General features: G+C 29.1%; 2 protein-coding genes across 2 annotated transcripts; both read right to left on the bottom strand.

Moving 5' to 3' along the window:
- Positions 1-8,405: 8,405 nt before the first annotated feature.
- On the bottom strand, positions 8,406-9,102 carry LOC120134050 (ADP-ribosylation factor-like protein 8b). Its single transcript, XM_039150530.1, has 2 exons — positions 8,776-9,102; positions 8,406-8,570 (listed from the first exon to the last, which is right to left on the bottom strand). The coding sequence occupies exons 1-2, from the start codon at positions 9,045-9,047 to the stop codon at positions 8,453-8,455; spliced, it is 390 nt and encodes a 129-aa protein (XP_039006461.1). The 5' UTR covers positions 9,048-9,102; the 3' UTR covers positions 8,406-8,452.
- A 7,303-nt stretch (positions 9,103-16,405) lies between these two features.
- Positions 16,406-18,241, bottom strand: LOC120134068 (mitochondrial outer membrane protein porin 5-like). The gene is made up of 6 exons (XM_039150546.1): positions 18,060-18,241; positions 17,839-17,906; positions 17,496-17,606; positions 17,161-17,250; positions 16,838-17,052; positions 16,406-16,765 (listed from the first exon to the last, which is right to left on the bottom strand). The coding sequence occupies exons 1-6, from the start codon at positions 18,223-18,225 to the stop codon at positions 16,456-16,458; spliced, it is 960 nt and encodes a 319-aa protein (XP_039006477.1). The 5' UTR covers positions 18,226-18,241; the 3' UTR covers positions 16,406-16,455.
- Between the last annotated feature and the right edge of the window lie 3,152 nt (positions 18,242-21,393).

A 21,393-nucleotide genomic window follows, 5' to 3' on the forward strand; every position in this document is an offset into this window, starting at 1 on the left:
GATCTCCCGGCGTCTTCAGGGTGTTGGATTATTTGTGTTTTTTACGGTAGATTTAGGATTTCTCGGCGTCTTCAGGGTGAACCAGATTTTTTTTACTCTTTACTTGGATCTCTAGGCGTCTTTAGTTGAAATCCATGAAAAAATTTGGCTTTTTTACACAAATATCACCTTAACATAAATTAATTACTTCTTAGGCACTGTTTAAGAATATTTTACAGATCAAGCAAATTTTTAAATACTTTCTATAAAATTAATCATATTTTGTTAGTATTTTATTTAATTATTATATTATTTAATTTTTTTATTATTTTATTTAATTTTTTTATTTTTTTACAGTTATAAAATGGAAAGTGATCCTTGAATAATTATATTCGGATTTCTCGACTTTTAAACTTTTCTCTCGGCTATAAATACGCTCTCAACACGTGGATATCTATAATGAATCGACGACATTCTTCTAGTTTAGAGGATTGATGTGAATGTTTACAGGTTGAGAGCGTATTTACAGCCGAGATAAAAGTTTAAAAGTCGAGAAATACGAATATAATTATTCAATGACCACTTTCCAATTTATAACTGCAAAAAAAATAATTAAATTAAATAATAAAAAATTAAATAATAAAATAATTAATACAAAATATGATTAAATTTATAGAAAGTATTTAAAAATTTGTTAGATCCGTAAAATATTCTTAAACAGTGCTTAACAAATAATTAATTTATGTTAAGGTGATATTTGTGTAAAAAAGCCAAATTTTTTAATGAATTCTACTAAAGATGCCTAGAGATCCCAATAAATAATTCAAAAATCTGATTAACCCTGAAGACGCCGAGAAATCCCAAATTTACTGTAGAAAACACCCCATTTGAGGAATTAATCGGATGAACACTTTAATTTGGGAATTAAAAATTCCCTGTAGCATTTTATGGGAACTTTTGCCGACTATTCATATTCCAGCAAAAAACATAGAACTAAAGGCAAATATTTTCATCCTTTATTAGTATCCAGCTTCTCCATCTAAGACTGCTTTTATTTATTTATTTCTTGATCCAACTACCAGGCTACACTATGAAGGGCTAGCTCTTTAGGGCTGTTCATTCGATTAATTCGGTGGTCGAATCGACCGACTTATCATTAATCGAACTTTTTTTTTCTTTAACCGTTAATCGAACCGAAATTATTTTCGAAAATATTAACCGAACCGAATAAAGTTCGGTTAATTCGATTAATTTTTGAATTAACCGAATTTTTTAGAATTTCGAATTTATATAAAAATTAAATATTTTTGAATTCAAAAAAACAGTTTATAATTAATTTAAATAATATATAATTATAAAATAAAAATTTTATATAAATTTTTTAATTAATTAATATTGATTTAAGTTTAAAAGTTATTGGATCTTAAATTATTAATTGGGTTTTAAATGGTTTGGACTTAGCTCATATGTTATATATAATATATTTAATATTTTTATAATTCAAAAAAACAGTTTCCAATTAATTTAAATAATATATAATTATAAAATAAAAATTTTATATAATTTTTTAATTAATTAATATTGATTTAGGTTTAAAAGTTATTGAATCTTAAATTATTAATTGGGTTTTAAATGGTTTGGGCTAAGTCCATATGTTATATATAATATATTTAAAATTTAATTTCGGTTAATTCGGTTAATTAACCGATTTCGAACCGAATTAACCGTTAATCGAATTCTAAAAATTTACTTAACCGTTAACCGACCGAACTAATTCGGTGGCCGACCGAATTAACCGAACTAATTCGGTTCAGTCAGTTAACCGAATTAGTTCAAAAATTTGAACACCCCTAAGCTCTCCCACTTCCCTCAACCTCACTAACATAGACTTCGGTGAAGGTGAGTAAATGCTCACGTGAGGCGCTTAATATACGGCTAAAAATAGCGGTATCGGTTTTGTTATTAGCTAAAAAAAGGCGGTATCGGTTTTATTATTGTTGTGCATAACAAAACCGGTAAAAATTACCGAAAACATCATTATTTTAACAAAACCGGTAAAGCGCTATCGACTTTGTTATTTTTTTACCAGTTTTGTTATTGTTGTGCATTTGACCGGAAATGTTAAAAAACATTGATGTTTTAGGTAGAAATAATAATGTTTTAGGTAATTTTTACATGTTTTATTATGTCCAACAATAACAAAACCGGTAACCGATAAAAATAGACTTTTTAATGATAAAATTAGTAAACACAAATTATACAAATTAATTTTAATTTTTTAGTTTGTAAGTTGTCACAATATAACTAATGAAAAAAATGACACGGTATTTCTATTTCGATATTAGCTTTTTAATAAAAAAATAAAAAAAAATTATATATAATTATAATATAATTTTAAAAAATAATCATAATGAATTGATGAAAAATAATCATAATTACAATATAACTATAAACATCAAATACAAGAAAATAATATTATTTATTAACAAAATATTAATATTATTTTTAAAATATTAGAATAATTTATTTAATATTATTTATGTCAATATTATTATTAAAATATTATATCTATAATTTTATAAATAAAAAATTATGATTATTATATTTTATTAAAATAAAATTATTATAAATTATATTTATTATTTATTATAATAAGAATAATATATCATTAATTATATTATAATGAGAGAACAATTAAACATATGTGTCGATACATTTTCTAAAAGTATCGACACATATGTTACATTGAAACCGATAATTATAATTTGATAGGTAAATTTACAATGTAACCGGTATACAATAATAAAAAACCGGTAAAAATTACCGAAAACATCATTATTTTAACAAACCCGGTAAAACGTTACCGTTTTATTTTTTTTTACCGGTTTTGTTATTGTTGGGCATTTTACCGGAAATGTTAAAAAACATTAATGTTTCAAGTAAAAATAATAATGTTTTAGGTAATTTTTACCGGTTTTATTATGCCCAACAATAACAAAACCGGTAAAAATAGACTTTTTAATGATAAAATTAGTAAACACAAATTATACAAATTAATTTTAATTTTTTAGTTTGTAGGTTGCCACAATATAACTAATGAAAAAAATGACAGAGTATTTCTATTTCGATATTAGCTTTATAATAAAAAAAATAAAAAAAATAAAAAATATATAATTATAATATAATTTTAAAAATTCATAATGAAGTGATGAAAAATAATCATAATTGCAATATAACTATAAACATCAAATATAATAAAATAATATTATTTATTAACAAAATAATAATATTATTTTTAAAATATTAGAATAATTTATTTAATATTATTTATGTCAATATTATTATTAAAATATTATATCTATAATTTTATAAATAAAAAATTATGATTATTATATTTTATTAAAATAAAATTATTATAAATTATATTTATTATTTATTATAATAAGAATAATATATCATTAATTATATTATAATGAGAGAATAGTTAAACATATGTATCGATACATTTTCTAAAAGTATCGACACATATGTTACATCGAAACCGATAATTACAATGTAATAGGTAAATTTACAATGTAACTGGTATACAACAATAACAAAACCGGTAAATATTACTGAAAACATCATTATTTTAACAAAACCGGTAAAGCGCTACCAGTTTTGTTATTTTTTACCGGTTTTGTTATTGTTGGGCATTTTACCGGAAATATTAAAAAATATTGATGTTTTAAGTAGAAATAATAATGTTTTAGGTAATTGTTATCGGTTTTGTTATGCCCAACAATAACAAAACCGGTAAAAATAGACTTTTTAATGATAAAATTAGTAAACACAAATTATACAAATTAATTTTAATTTTTTAGTTTGTAAGTTGCTACAATATAACTAATGAATAAAATGACACGATATTTCTATTTCGATATTAGCTTTCTAATAATAAAAAAATTATATATAATTACAATATAATTTTTAAAAAATAATCATAATGAAGTGATGAAAAATAATCATAATTACAATATAATTATAATCATCAAATGCAATAAAATAATATTATTTATTAACAAAATAATAATATTATTTTTAAAATATTAGAATAATTTATTTAATATTATTTATGTCAATATTATTATTAAAATATTATATCTATAATTTTATAAATAAAAAATTAGGATTATTATATTTTATTAAAATAAAATTATTATAAATTATATTTATTATTTATTATAATAAGAATAATATATCATTAATTATATTATAATGAGAGAATAGTTAAACATATGTGTCGATACATTTTTTAAAAGTATCGACATATATGTTACATCGAAACCGATAATTATAATGTAATAGGTAAATTTAAAATGTAACCGGTATAAATATACCGGTTTTATAAGAGAATATGTCAACATAATGTATCGAAACAAATTTAAAAAGTGTCGATACATTTTGTCCAAAATGAATGCCAAACGAGGTGCACGCATAAAGTGTCGATACATTTATTAAAAGTATCGATACATTTATTAAAAGTATCGATCCCAAAAACATCGAAACCGATAATTACAATGTAATAGGTAAATTTACAATGTACCCGGTATAAATATATCGATTTTATGAGAAAATATGTCTACATAATGTATCGACACGTTTTAAGTTTGTGTCGATACTTTTTTCCAGAATGAATGCCCAACGAGGTGCACGCATAAAGTGTCGATACATTTAAAATTGTATCGATCCCAAAAACATCGAAACCGATAATTATAATGTAATAGGTAAATTTGTAATGTTACCGGTATAAATATACCGGTTTAGTTAGAAAATATGTCAATATAGACGCTATATATTACATTATATAAGCGCTACCTAATATGTTATTGTACTTGATAATATTTCTGGTTAAATACATATTTTATTATATAAGCGTTACCTATTACATTATATAAACGCTACCTAATATGTTATTGTACTTGATAATATTTCCAGTTAAATACCTATTTTATTATATAAGCGCTACCTATTACATTATATAAGCGCTACCTAATATGTTATTGTTTGATAATATTTCCGGTTAAATACCTATTTTATTATATAAGCGCTACCTAATATATTATATAAGCGTTATCTAATATGTTATTGTACTTGATAATATTTTCGATTAAATACCTAATACATTATATAAGCGCTACCTAATACATTATATAAGCGTTATCTAATATGTTATTGTACTTGATAATATTTTCGGTTAAATGATATAACATAACCAGTGTAAATTTTAACCGGTCACTTGTTAAACGGTCACACTATTTTTTAACCGCCGCACAAAAGAACTTCCCGTGAATATGGGATTCAGACCAACAGCCGTATGTGATAACCAAACAACTTCCCCAGCAGAATTAAGATCTAAAGAGTATATAACCATCTTGAAAAGTTTATTATGGCATTAAATATAGATTAGATTTCTACTAGCTGCAATTTTATTTTTTAAATTAATTTGAAGTATAAATAAAAAAAATACTAATTTCAATGAATAATAACTAAAAACACTACTGATTTGTCAGGAAGACTCTTCCGGGCTAAAAGAAATTTAAAAAATCTGTGAGTCGTGACATATAGGAGTTCTAGGAGAAAAGATCTGATATCTATGAACCTGATTTAATGGGTATCAAAACATTGGAATTTGGTCTCGTGGTATGATTCTTACTTTGGGCGTGAAAGGTCCCGAATTCAATTCTCAGAATGCCCCGATTCCTCCCCTCCTATTTGGTTCACTATACTATATTACATCCTAAAATATTTTATTGGAGGAATTTGCACTGAAGTCAACTCTAAAAGAAAAGTACAAAACTTTATAGATTTTGGAATGATCCGTTTTCTAATAAATCATAAAATCTAAATGCAAAAATAAATAAATTAAGTTTTATGGATAATTTTTGCAAGCTGACCTCGTACCTGGAATAATTGTCATTATATAATGGAATGGTGCGTAATTTTTCTAGCATCAGGAAACATTAGATCTCTCATAACCTGTCAAAGAAAATGTAGCGCATCGAAAGTTAATACGAAGTTTCACAAAATTGTTAGTAAAAAATTAAATATGATAAAAATCAATATGCAGAACTTGGTCCAGTGATATGATTCTCATATAGGGTACGAGAGGTCTGGGTTATATGATTAGAGAACGTGTATTGAGTCAACTCTGAAAGTAGAATAATATAAAAGCTTAACTCGAGATGGGTTTGTTTTCTAACAAGATTCCTTCGCAGTAAGTAAAAATAAATAAATTGTGATACTTTCCAAAAGTAAATTTGTGTGCCTCTAATCTTATAGTCATTGAAAAATCCGATATTCGCAACAAATAAACGAACTTCCAAGCTATACTAGCTGGGGCTAGCAGTCGTATGGCCACAATATCAACTCCTTTTAGCTTGTTCCGAAGGTGGGGCTCAGTCCTCCATCTTTATGCAAAAAGACTTTGCCATTCAGTTTGCAATGCAGAGTCCCCAAAAGAGAAGGTTAGAGGGGCACGACAATGATTGAGCAGTCACTAATTGCCTAATTGTCCAACAGGATCTTCCTTACACCATTCCATGCAACATTCAACTCGCCAGCAACAAAGCTTATAGCCATATAAACATCCAAATTTATCATATATTGAAGAAAAGAGGTAATGACTGAAAAGAAATCATGTTAAACATCAAACATTGGGTATTTCAGCTAGTGGTATAATTCCACTAGCAATCAACTTGCAAACAAGTTAGCGAAGAGAATCCAATCCAAATTTACAGTGTATTAAACATCAATATTTATCACATTCTTGAAGAAAAGAGCTAATGACTGACAAGAAATCATGTTAGACATCAAACATTGGGCATTTCAGCTACTAGTACCATTCCACAAGCATTCAACTTGCAAACAAGTTAGCGGATAGAATCCAATCCAAATTTACAGTGTATTAAACATCAATATTTGAACATGTAATCCAGTTGTACGATTCTCTCTTCGAGTATGAGAGGTACCAAGTTCAATTCCCTAAATGCACCAAACCCTTTCTTTTTTCCATTTCCAGAAATTGCAATTGGAAATAATTGATCATCATAATTTAGTTTCAAGTCAACTTTAAATTAAGGGTATACTGATACATAAATTCATGTCGGCGGGTGGGTGGGATTCCTTTAATCATTTTTCTATCATAATATACAAAATCCAAGAGTTAGCTTAACCGTAGGCTAGGCTCGGAGTGTTGGAAAAAAATCAAAGAATTCTCGTGAAACACTAAAATATATATATTTATAAATTAAGAAATCATCAGTCGAAAAATATCCACTTACCTTGAACAAAAATCACCAGAAATTATTTAATACAACAAATAACACGAGAAGTCGTCAAGCTCCATATCCGCAACTTATAAGCGATTAATTTCAAAGGGTTTTCGCCGACAAGGAAAGGGAGTCAAGTGGAAAGAAGGAAGACTAGGCCACTACTCAATTCCCAAAATGGGGTCGCTAACACAAATCAATCAGGTTTTTGTTTAGTCTTTTGGGTTCAAAATAATTTAATATATATTATTATTATATTAACAAACATTAAAGTAACTAATTCCGCCGCCATCCTCTCTCACAAATTAATTGTTAAAAAATTAGATTTATTCTATAAATTAATATCCGAATTTAATATTTTTTTCTTAAATTAATATTAAAGCTCACTTTAAAAAATGCTTGAAATTGACAAATATCTATTAAGTGAATGGTAGAAGATTTTAATATTTATGTAAATTTTTTTATTTTCCTCTTAACGTACTAAATTAAATTAAATCTAATCATTTTTTAAAATAATAGGAGGTATTTAATAGGGGACTTGGTGCATCACCCTAATAAGTATCTTACCCTATTTTCATTAATTTTTTGAAGTGCAAATTAATGTATATTTCACACAGATGACAAGTAGAGATGGATAGAAGGAATATTGAGTTGTGTTTATATTACTATTTTAAATTTTTATATAATTTAATTATTTTATTTATATTTTTTAATGATCTAATTTTATATCTCCCCAAAATATATGATTTTAAATCTCTTAAATTTTTAATATAACTTATACGTTTGTCTTTATTAACAAGTATGAATTATTATTATTATTATTAAAATGATAATTATTTATTTTACATTAAATTTATATCTAAATTTAAAAAATATTATTATATTAATACTGAAATTTAATTTTTTTCTCAATTCCACACTTAAGGTTGACAAATATTAAATAAATCGGTGCCTTAAACCCTTGTGATATAAAAAAATTAATTATGAAAAAAAAAAGTTTAAAAATGAAGATAATGATGCCAAACATAAACAAAACCCTGTAAGAGACAATAGATTCAATGCCAAAGATATATTTAACCACCATGGACAAAGAAAAAAAGAATCTAATATAATCGATTATAATAAAAAACTAGAAGAAACAATGTAACAGCAACTTCGAGATTTCAAATCCTTGATTTTGAATTCTTCACAAGCCACTCAATAACTGTATCAATGTTGGTAGAGTTCTTGCATGAAATCATGTAGCAACAAACTTTTCTGTTAGTAATGGATTTCAGCTCCCTGTATAGTTAATAACACGAATACGGACACGTTAGGAACGGACGTAAAATTTAATATTAAAAGACTAACTTATAATATTTTAAGAAATTATATAAGTATTTATAATTTTTAGGAGACAATCATCCACTGATCCCATGAGTCCATCCATGAATACAGTTGCTTTTAAGATTTAAAAACAAACAAAGGGTTTCTGAGCTAGACTTACATTTGCTCTGTCAAATCCTCTTTAGACAAGGCTTCCGGTTTGTCGATCTTGTTCCCGAGCACCAACACGGGAATGCCTTTCAACGATGGCTTAGTCAGCAGGTCATGGAGTTCTATTCTCGAGACGGATAGATTGTCGTTATCGGCAGCGTCCACAACATACACAATAGCTGAAGCAGCACGACAATATCTCTCCCATATACTCCGAAACCTTGGTTGGCCACCAATATCCCATAACTTCATTGTCACACTTCCTTTTGTTACTTTCCTCATATTAAACCCTACCTGTAAGCAGAAAAGATGAAAATTTCAAGGAACAAAACCCATTGTCAGAAAGGACTTGTATGTAGGGATTATCATGAATCCGGTTGTGTCGGATTTTTTGTCTACTCTAATTCGACATGAAAATTAAATTCCTCCACCATCATCAAAATTGACTCGGGTTTAGAAGGGTCACATTCGACTCAAAATCTAATCCGATTTTTTAGATAAAAACATACCCGATCCAATTCAAATATATATATATATATATATATATGACATTTTTATTAGGTAAAATAAGGCCCTAATTGAAAAAATAATATAGAACGGAGTTTTATTACAATTATTCCTAAAATAATATAGAGACATATATTATTATGATTATCTCAAACTCAACCAGACTCACCCATAACCCTTCAAGAAAAATCGACCTAATTCAAACATAAATTTTAAAAAAATATAATTCAATTCAATCAGTACTCTTCGAATTCGATTAAAATGTACATCTATAAGTACATGCAAATGACTCAAAACCCAATATTGGTATCTCCCTATGACTTACCGTTGGTATCATATCTTCATTGTATCCATCAGTCTACAAAAATAAGTCTACCTGTTAGAACCAAGCTAAAACAGAGATGAAAAACAAACAAAACAAAAATATTCTCTTACTGCAATGGCATTGACAAGGGATGATTTTCCAGCATTTTGAAGGCCTATTAAAGATAACTCCATTTCTTTCTTGAAAAAGAGGCTACAAGGAAGATAAAGAAAATAAGAATGAAAGTGCAGGAAACTTAATCCAAATTAATGGACTAATATGTTGAAAAGGGGTTAATCATAAACATGCATTAAGAGCTTTTATATCTAGAGATGGACCGAGGAGACCAAACGAGAACAATCGTTTTACTTAAAAATTTCAAAATATCATATGTTTTAGATATTTTCTTTAAAATTTTTATCGATGATCTGTTCTCTCCCTCGTAAAATTTTAAAAATTCAGCCCCTTTATCGTGAAATTTTGCTCGTCCCTAGATGTAACATTCCCAAAGTATACCTAGAATGCATGCAAAAAAAAATACCTATTTGAGCAATTCATGTTTTAATTTATGCAAATCAAATATCACTTTGAATCTAATCTCAAATCACAAGGAAATTGCAATAAACAAGGAAAATAAAATAAAGACTTTCCAGGAAAGCTGGAGGAACCAATTAAGTGAAAACATTAATAAAAAGAATCTCACTTATTAGATTACAACATTAAAATAAACACAAATATTAAAGTTTCAGCTTTAATGCATTTTTTTAAAAAATTTCTAACCAAACAAACAAGCAAAAAGGAAAACTCACCTTCGAAGCCAATTGAGGATGGCTTCTAATAATCCCATATCTTTTTCTTCGTAATTCAAGGAATTAGGGTTTGAAATTTCTAGTCGAAAAAAATATATGTTTAAAAGAATAATAAAATTAGAATTCCTTTTATTCGCTTCTTTCCAGTGATAGAATTCAATTCAAACCCCTCGATGGTTAATTCACGCGCCACAAAATGAGGAGTGGAGAACTTAAGCCGATCCTTAAGCTCCTTTTACAAATTTTGCGATATATACGGGTCAGCATCCACTTCTTTTATCAGTTGGGTTGAGTCAGTTTTTAAAATTCATGTTAAATTATATTACTTAGTTATGAGATGACTTCTTATAAAAAAAGAAGAAGTGTAAAGTACACAAATAGTATTCCAACTATAGGATATTGCTTTATTGAATCCTCTAATTATTAAAAGTGAAAATACGGTCCCCCGATTAAAGGGAATTGCTTTGTTGATTCTCATAACTATTAAAAGTTACAAAATAATCACCCGACTATTCATTATGTTCCAAACTCGTCCTTCTTATTAAAAAATCAGCAATCGTCTGAGCTTGACATTAATATGTTGGTTGAGATATAATAATCGTTTGATGTTATGAGATCATATTTTATCATATTTCAATAAGCATATTACCGTCCAACTCAAACTATCATTAATTTTTTTAACGAAAAAAGACTAGTTATAAACATAATGAAAAAGCGGGTGATCATTTTGTAACTTTTAATAGTCAAGAGACTCAACAAAGCAACCCCTTATAGTCTATTTTATAACTTTTAATAGTTAGGAGACTCAACAAAGCAATATTATATAGTTAGGAGACCATTTGTATATTTACTCCAAAAATATTATGAGAGGTTTTAATATGATCATCGATCTTTTAATTGTATCAATCAAACTAATTAATTATTCAAATAATGTCAATCAAGTCACTTGTCGTTAACATTTAACGGAAATGTTGACGTGGAAATTAAAAATTGGTACAATTATATTTTTGGTCCTCATTATTTACATATTTTATAATTTTGATCATAATTTAATCCATTAACCATATGGTGATATTATAATTTTGAATTAAAATTATAACCAACTTAAATTTATTGAATTGAATTAAAATTAAGATCAAACTAATATAATATTGATACATGCATCACAAGGCTCGTATCAAAGGAAGATAGACCAACTCTTCCAATTGATCAACAAGTCCAAGCCTTGAAAAAGAAGACCAGAACAACAACAGACTTGCAACAACTTTTTGAATGGGATCCAGGTGTTATTTGGTCTATATGTATTCTGGAGATACGACCGAATGTCTTTTAGATTTATAACGGTACTTGAATCATATCAATCCGACGTCAGTAACTAAAGATACGTCAATTTTAGCGAAGACAACCCATGCAAAAATTCCTACATGGGATTAATACAAGATTTTGTGAATATTGCAAATTTTTTATATTTTTATTGATTATTTGTAATATAATTTAATAGAATATGATGCATTATCTTTTATAATTAGATTTATTATTTTATTAGGAATTAATATCGAGTTAAAACATTATTCTTAGTTTATTATTATTTTATTTGAAATTAGGATAGAATCAAAACATTATTTTTATTCATTAGTCATGTTACAACAATGACTCCTCACCTTATATAAATTAGGCTCCTCCCACCATTTTAACCACATATTTTCTTGAATATAATACAACAAGAGTTCATTTTTGCAAGTGTTGATTATCTTGTGCCTTCAAAGCATTCTTCATCATTAAGTTCTTTCAAGCTCTTCGTGAGGGAGATCTTCACACTCTAGTTTGCCTATTCATTGCGATTAAGAGGAGTGGTTAGAACTAATTATCGAGTTTACCTAGTCAATTACGATTAGGAAGGTTCATATGACAATTATCCATCCATCTTCACCATCCCCATTATCATCATCATCATCAAATCACCCACCATCACCATAGTCATCATTCCAATACAATTTCTTCATATCTTTATTTATCTTTTATTCATCCTTTATATTTATATATTTTTTTTGTAAGAAAGTACTTTGTATTATACGAATAACAAAGTAAACACCCCAAAGATCTTGTTAAAAAACCTCCATAATCCTACTTCGGAGGAAAAAGAGTAAACAATGGGGTGTTGCAGTACATATACACATTATAGAACGCAATATCACTGGACGAGAAAGCATGGGACAAACCCCAATCAAACAATTTTAAAGCAAAACAACCATCCTTTATATATATTTGTTAACTATTATTTATCATATTTCAAATATTCATCATCTTGTCTGATTTTCTAATAAATACATTCAAAAGCCCTAAATTGGCATCAAAACCTCTTCTCACGTCAATCTTTTTCTTTGATTGAGTCTAGAACCCCAGGTGTGATTCCTTTAACTACAAGCAATGTTCATCCCTTCACTTCCATCCCCTATCAAATGTGTAAGTAATGAGAACCAAATGTGTAATAATACAAATTTTATTAATCGTCGCGTCAACTCCTCTGTAAAATGATAACAACATGTGACTTGATTGAGATCATTTAAATAGTTAAATGATCTAATTGATAAAATTTAAAGATCGACAGTTAAATTAGAATTCTCCATAATTAAATGGTTGCGAATATAGTTTACCCTTAAATTTAATTGACTTCTTTTTATAATAATTGAATTTATTTATTAATATAGATAAAACAAATAAAAATCACATATATATCAAGTCAATTAAGTCGATCAATTTAGTTATGAATTCTAATGACTAAAAATATGATGTTCCAAAATTTTTCATCAATTAAAAATATTATTGATTAATAAAAAAAATATTATTGATTAATAAATTAGAAACCGTTGTTTATACCCAAAAACAAATATTGATCGATCATCCAAGAATTGATTATAGATATATGGATGTTAGTCTATGTATTAATATCATGGTTGTAGGAAAAATATAGTAAATTAGAATTTAGGTGTATCAAATTGAGGTAAGAAGGACTGAATTGTAAAATAAAAAAGTTTGGGATTGTGATTGAGAACTCAACTTTATGCATAAGGTTTCAAATTCTTCCATCAAATCGAAAAATATTATTGACCGACCAACTTCGACCATCAAAAAATTAAATATCGGATGCTTGAAAGTTTATATCTTGATATCTGAGAAAAATGTAGCAAACTGATTTTTTAAATTTTAAATAATGAATAAAGTACACAAATGATCTTCTAATTATAAGTCGTTATTTTACTGAATTTCTAATTATTAAAAGTTATAAAATAACCCTCTAATTTTATGATATTATTTTTGTTAAGTCTTCCGACTATTAAAAATTATAAAATGATCATTGAACTATTTATATATTTCAAACTCGTCATTTTCTATTAAAATTTTGGCAATCTTTTGAGATAGACGTAAACATGTTGACTAAGATATGATAAAATATGATCTCAAAATCGGTTGAGTTGTATTTTGTGGATCGACTCTCTGATTATATTATGTTATCGAGTCAGTGCTTGAACATTATGTCGTCGAGCCAGTGCTTGAAAGCAATGACGGTACCAATAGACATAATTAAAATATGGTTTTATCATATCCTAGTCAACAAGTTAACATCCAACTCATACGAACATCATTTTTTTTTACTTTTAATAGTCGAGAGACTCAACAAAATAACATTTTATAATTATATAATCATTTTATAAATTTTAATAATCGAAATATTCAACAAAGTAATAACTTACAGTCGAAGCAACATTTGTATACTTTATCTTTAAATAATTTGGTCATTTTAATATTTGGAGTTTGTATTGAAGGGAACGATAACCTTCATAAAGTAAAGAAATTAAATAAGACGTCTTAAAAACAACTGTCAAAAGTGGTATGGGCAGCTGGGAGATTGAGTGAATTTAATTTAATTAAAAGCTAAACACATCTTTATAGTACAAATTGCATAATCAAATTAAATCAAGCAACCAAGCCATGTGATTACGATATTTGTTAAAACTAATTTTTTTTAAAGGAATAAAGTAGCATTTAATCTTTAAATTGTCTTTAAACTTTTTCTTTTAACATAAACTTTTTTATTTTATTAATTCATTCAATAATTTTAGTGATAAAAAGTATTTTTTTAAGAAATTAAGTTCAAAAAACTCTATTTGCAGGATGTATATTGTTAATAAATTAAAACAATGAATAAATATTACATTATAATCACATCATACTATTTAAGACATATATGTGATTTTTTTAATTATTTTAATGATACAACAAAATTTTAGAATAGTGTATTATAAAATATTTTAAAAATATATAAATGCAAAAACTAATATAGATAAAAAATATGAGTCAAATTGGAAAGAAAAAAAACCACTACTCTTAGGGACTAAATATTGTTTTATCCCTTTCTGAAACCAAATTTAAGACGCTTTAGTTAACATATGAGGTGGATCTCTTTTTTGTATTGGAAGGGGGAACTTTTAAAAAACTATGTTAATATTTAAACCAAAATAATTAATGTTGTTAACTCCTTGACTAATTAAACATTATTATAAAAATCAATGATTTAATTATGTCCAATTGAAATATAGAGATTAAATTTGAATTGAATCATAATCGAAGGTCTAAACTACAATTTAGCCCCTGAAAACCAAAGTGGCAATCTGACATACATTTCTTAAAACCCACGCATATTTGTTTTTCCTTTTAAGATGTTCTAACACAGTTTTATTACGAGTAAAACTACATTTTTAATATTTAAATTATTATTTTTATTTAATTTTGGTATTTAAATTTTATTTTTTAAAATTATACTTAATATTTAGTTTAAATTTTATTTTGATGCCTTATTGTTAAATAACTCAATTACAATGTTGACGTATCATCATAAAATAATATCACATCATTATTGAAAAATAAAAAAATATTATATCAATAATTCTATTAATTTTTTAATGATAGAGTACTAAATTGAAATTTAAACTAAACAAATATTGTTTTTTAAAATAAAGTTTAGATACCAAAATAGAACAAAAATAACAATTTAGGTACTAAACATATAGTTTACCCTTTAATTTTTTTAAAGAAAAAATAATTAAAGAAAATTAACAAATATATTTAGATTTGATACTTTATATATTTACGTAATTTATTTGTGAAAATTCTGTTTCGCACTATGAATGGAGATTATTGGTGAAAATAAGTGTGGGAACCATCGTACGGTGTACCCCTAAAAAGGAATAAATAAAGGAAACATCGTGGAAGCAGCATGGAATAAAAAAACCCATGGCTTCGTTTTCAACACTGAATTTTCACTCCACTGTTTCACTGTTTTCCATCGATATCAACGTAGTTAAAGCTTTACGATGATTGTTCGATTCAGCTCCAGGCGAAAATATTAGAGTTATAAACACAATGTTTTCCAGTTGAAGTGCATTTGACATTTGATATATAATTTTGGGAAGGGGAATAATGGGTATCTTGTTTACGGTTGTTGATGGTGTACGTTTCATGGTTTCCACTCTATGGGATTTGCAAGAACTGCGATTCGCCGCCATTTTCGACGACGTCAGCTCTCTAGCTCTCACGCTGCTTGTGGCCGCCGTCTCCTGTTTTATAGCTATGAGGAGTTGAATGAGAAAAAAAGGCTTCAACAATGGCTTCCAACTTTTCTTTTATTTCCTTGTAATTTGATGAAATGAGGGACCCATTTGTTTTCTGCAACTTTCTTGCCAGGCTTTAGATTTTGTAATGACATTTCTAACATCTATGTGAAGACAGTTCCTTGCTGGTTTCTTTTGTTTACTAGTAATCTCCATGAAAGTCGGAAGCTTTCGGACCATCTTCTTGTAGTTTGTTGCAGGAGCTTGATCTTTACTGTATTCAATGGCAGTACGCTCATTCATGAAAAGGGTTGTATTTGGATCAAGTTTGTCCCAATAAATATTATGATTTTTTCAATCGGAGTAAATTGATCTATGGAAGCTTTGATTGGTAACATTTTTACCATCCCAAAAGAATGAAAATGCATACAACTTTAAACTCGTTGCCGCTTTTGAAAGAGCTATCGTAGGATAAGAGCAAGAGCCAATCCTATTCTGGGGATCTTATCTAAAGCTTTCATATCGAATTCGCCGGACATTTTCAAGCTCGAGTTTGGTTCGATTCTATGGATCAAGAGGGCCTGAAGCATCCCCCGGTTGTTTAGTGTTGCTTTCGCTGTTGTTAGTTTATCCACAATGCATGAAACTCCAACCGCAAGGGAATTCTTGTTGTTGGACAACCCCCTTGTGACCTCTGCAACAGCAGAAACCTTCCTCCGTCCGCCGAAATGGCGCACGTATGCTAGTCTTAGAAGGTCACCCTTTTCTGCCCTGAAATTTATACATGAAGATTCAAGCACTGAAATGCCTGCATTAAACCGAGTTATCGAAGTATAAACATACAGAGTTATCGAAGCGTCATGACTCTGGCTAGTGACTGAAAGGCCTGCATTGAACCGCATGAAACTACGAGAAGCGGTTGCATACATCGACTCCATGCCGATTGCAAGGCTTGAAGTACCAACAGTGGTTGAAAGTGTCAAGACAGGGGAATGGTTTAGGCCAACAGACATGGATAAAGCTGCATTTCTAAAGGATCGATGGAAATTGAGGTTGATCTGAAACAAAAACGAAACCAACAATACATTTTTGGTCACAATCATATTTAATGACTCGAAACGTTCGATAACTCATAGAGTCAGTAATCCGGATTACGTGAGCCTTACGCTACTCAAATTGTACTTGGGAAATCTTAATGAAGCATTGATGTTTGTTGATGGCAAAAACTCGGCCCCAAAGGTGAGTGTTGTTGAAATCTGTCATTATAATTTTGATATCAGTTCTCAAAATCTGAAGCTCAGAAGCATATACATTAAGATAAACAAGCACGTACGCTACTCAAATCGTAATTGGCAAATCTTAATGAAGCATTGATGTTTATTGATGGCAAAAACTCAGCCCCAAACGTGAGTGTTGTTGAAATATGTCATTAGAATTTTTTAAATCAGTTCTCAAAATCTGAAGCTCAGAAGCATATACATTAAGATAAACAAGCACGTACACTTGATTTTGTATCAAAATTTATTTGGATATCAAAATTCTTATGCTTATATCTTGCTCCAATGTTTGCAGTCGATCGTCTTCCATGTCTCACTGCCCTTGAAGTTACGATCTGGAAACGGTTATTCAGATTTGTGAGCGTAAACATAATAAACATCATCGGCACGAGATTAATACAGAATTCATAAGAAGTACTATTAACTTAATCACTAAGTAGTCTCTGAATACTATAATTATCAATAATTAGAATCTTTTTCAATATATAACAACGATTTAGTATTAAAGATAGTACCAATAAACACGAATGGATTATGAAAATCAGATCGTAAAGTTTCAGGACATACCACTCCAGTACAACTGTGGGTGGAGATGCTCAGTGACTGATCACGGCAGTAGCCCTTTGTCAGCAAATCTAGAAGAGGAAACAAGAATGCAATCGGCTAATTTACAGTAAGATTCAAAAAGTTAAATAGTGATTGCCCTTTGATCTTGGCCATTGGCAAGAACCCCAAGAAACTATTTTTAGAAACAAGAAACAATAGCTAGAAAATCAGAGAGAACGAACCATTGGCGAACTTCCCAAAATCAGAGAAAAGTCTTGGTCCAGCTGGTTCTTGCTTTTTGTGTCTCTTACTCCTCTTCTTTTTCCTCCGGTGGCTATTGGCCACGATTGCAGAGTCTTGGCCAGCCGCCGTAGATCTCCGAATTCTGGACTTTTCCGGTTCTGTCATCTTGCGGAACTGAAGGTCAACAAAGAAGGATCATGCTTGGAATTTATTAAGAAATTCCATGCTCATTGATGCTGTTAAGTCTACTTTGACCTGAAACGTTTACCTTTCTAACTGCTTTTAGAATAACTGAATTATTCATATATTCAAAGTCTTTAAATACTCGAACCCGTGTCTTTTATAAAAGATTCAATCAACATAATGACTCGATTTTTAATTCACACTTAATTTTAATTATGATAGAATTAATAGTTTTGTTGATCGAAAATGTATGCTAATTTTGTTTATTTTTATTGATTAAAAATGTTAATGGAACATGATTTTTATTTTTTTAAAATAATAAATGTTTTATTGTAAAATAAGCTTTTATGTTATATCGTACTTTTGCATTAGGTGTCTAATTTGGCAAAATCTCGTTGATAGTGCGTTGAAATTTTTTTTTTCACGAAATAGTGGGATCGTCAGATTAATTGCTCAAGTGGTGTCCTCTACAGTACCGGGGGTAGGTCGCCATGCACGCCCAGCGACCTGGTAGGTCGCCATGCATGCCCTGCGACCTACCAGCCAACGACCTCCATGCCCATGCACGCCCATCTCGCCAAAGGAGCACGCCCATGCACGCCCATCCATGCCCTGCTGCATGCTCGCCTGCTCGCGACCTTGCCGGGACTCCATGGCCCCGAGTGTCCCATGCATGAACCGTTCCTTGGTCGCCTCGAGTGCCCCATGCATGAACCGAGCCCCGAGTGCATGGCACGATCTCCCCATGCATGAATCCTTGGTCGCCCCGAGTGCATGGCGACCTCCTTGGTCGCCGGGCGTGCATGGCGACCTAGGAGGTCGCTGGGAGTGCATGGCGACCTATGGTTGGGTTGTGCATGTCCCATGCAGAGCAAGCCACGTCGTAGGTCGCCCGGAAGGCATGGCGACCTACGGCCACACTGTTGATTTCGCCCTATTTCAGCAAATAATGTTGGGATAACGTTATTTCGTGAATTATTTATTTTGAGGGCATTATATCGTGAGTTTAGCCGTCTAATTTTATAGGGGGGAAAACAAAAAGAAAAGAAAAATTCGAAAATTGCTTAATTCTTGAGAAATAAAATAATCATAAGTATCGCATACTTTGATCTTGAGAATTTATTGTTACAGTATAACAATTTGATATAAAAAATTATTTTATTAATAATTGAAGAGAATAGTTTCAAAATAAAATCCGATTTTTAGTAGATTAACAAATTGAAAACAAGTCGAGGTATGTCTGTTTTTCAGAATACAAAATGAGATGGTCAACATACAATAAAACAACTACAGGAATTACGAACTGTACCCTTGCTTGATCATACCACCGAAAATTAGATGAGAAGAAAAGAGTTTTTGAATTTTATTTAATTTAAAAGGTTTACATGATATTTATAAGATGTTACATAGGAGAATAATTGGAAATAATATATTTTGAAATTAAGATCATTAATGAGAATTCGAATAAATTCGAAAGTAAATAATTTATATCATATTTAATCGAATATACATTATAATATTAATATTTAAATTTAAATATATCATAAAATATTCTTTTAATTCATAATATTTAAAAAGGTATGCCAAAATTAAATAAAAATATATAATTCATATTGGGTAAAATATCTACTGACGTCGACATTCGTGTTGTTCACGTCGTGCTAATACTCCCCTAATAGTGGGTAAAAATGTATTATTTTTTAAATGTATTATTTTAATATTTTAAAATTTCAATAACTACTTAATTTTAATTTTTAAGATCAAATGAATTCTTAAATTTTCTAAAAAAATTATTAAACTTATCTACCACTCTAATTGTCATGTTAATAAGACAAACCGAAAAAAATCATTAATATAATTAACCCATTTTTTTATTGAAAACCTATAGACACGTGTCACAATTTGATAATTTTAAAAATTTTATATAAAATTTAAAAAATAATATTATATATATATTAAAAAAGAAAATACATAAATTTCAAAATAACCTCAAAACTTTAAAAATCTTCATTTCAACCCCTAAACCCACACCGACCATCGCCCTTTTCCATCAATGAAGCTCCACCCGATCTCACCTCCCCAAATTGTGACTGATCAATGGTTGATCGACAATGAATCAACGTTTTATACCTGCGAACCCTAGGATGAAAATCGCAATCCCAAGCGATTTTGATGGCCTATCGACGACAACTACGAAACTTATAACTAAGATGATGATAAGAACTACATCGGCAGCGATGATCGTGACTGAAAAGGACAGTGACGGTTGGACACCTTTTGTATATTTAAGCCTTTCATTTATCTTATCATCCACACATTTTCATTGAGTTTGGTGGAATGGACCTCACTTTGGTAGGCTTCTCTTTTTTATCCTCCTAACATTTCCATTTATTTATCGATTTAAAAAAAATATTCGATTAAATATTTATCTTTAATTAAAATAGTTACATTCAATATTTTATTCTTATTTAAGAAGAATTTTAAATTTTTGGCTTGAATTTGCAGACGCCTTTATGCCAAAGCTAGTCTTGGTTTCACATTGATGTTTATTGTTTCATATTTCAGAAGGAATTTTCAGATAAGAAATGAAAATTAGTCAATCACAAAAAAACACACTCATTAATCACGAATCACGAAATTGTAAAAAGCGTTTACATTTACAATTAAACTACAAAAAATAATCATCATTTGCTGATAATCAAAACAAAATAAACAGACAAATCTTTAAAACCAAACGGTTCTGTGTTTCTTTTACTTTTACAAAGTCGATCATCGTCGTCGTCCAACATCCGAAACCTAAATGTTATTCAGCTTCGAGTTTTGCCGACATGAATTAACTTTCGAGCCACCAGCCATTGAAGGGTAGTTTAAAGAAGAAGAGCCATTGTTGTCGTCTTTTGGACGATGCAAACCAAGACCCGACCTTTGCTCGAAAAACTCCACCGTCGGCGGTGGTTGAAACTCCGACCTTGTCCGCCTATGCGACGACCCCTTGACTGATTCCTTCGGTGATTGTCCCATTAACAAGTGGAAACCGCAGCAAGACCCAACGGACATCGATCCGTAACGGAGGGTGGGTTTTTGCTTTCACATGGCATGGATCAAATAAGGACTTAAACCTTCCATGGCTAATGTAACCCCTAGACTTTG

The sequence above is a fragment of the Hibiscus syriacus genome, unplaced genomic scaffold, assembly GCF_006381635.1.
Source record: "Hibiscus syriacus cultivar Baekdansim isolate YM2019G1 unplaced genomic scaffold, ASM638163v2 tig00110597_pilon, whole genome shotgun sequence".
Lineage (NCBI taxonomy): Eukaryota > Viridiplantae > Streptophyta > Magnoliopsida > Malvales > Malvaceae > Hibiscus > Hibiscus syriacus.

Bases quoted from the DNA above. Each gene is read 5' to 3' on its own strand.
- LOC120134050 (XM_039150530.1), bottom strand. From the start codon at position 9,047: ATGAGGAAAGTAACAAAAGGAAGTGTGACAATGAAGTTATGGGATATT. The intron at 8,571-8,775 runs GTAAGTCTAGCT...TTAACTATACAG, and splicing joins GAGGATTTGACAGAGCAAAT to GGAGCTGAAATCCATTACTA.
- LOC120134068 (XM_039150546.1), bottom strand. From the start codon at position 18,225: ATGACAGAACCGGAAAAGTCCAGAATTCGGAGATCTACGGCGGCTGGC. The intron at 17,907-18,059 runs GTTCGTTCTCTC...TTCCTCTTCTAG, and splicing joins TTTTGGGAAGTTCGCCAATG to ATTTGCTGACAAAGGGCTAC. The intron at 16,766-16,837 runs GTATGTTTATAC...TATAAATTTCAG, and splicing joins CATGACGCTTCGATAACTCT to GGCAGAAAAGGGTGACCTTC.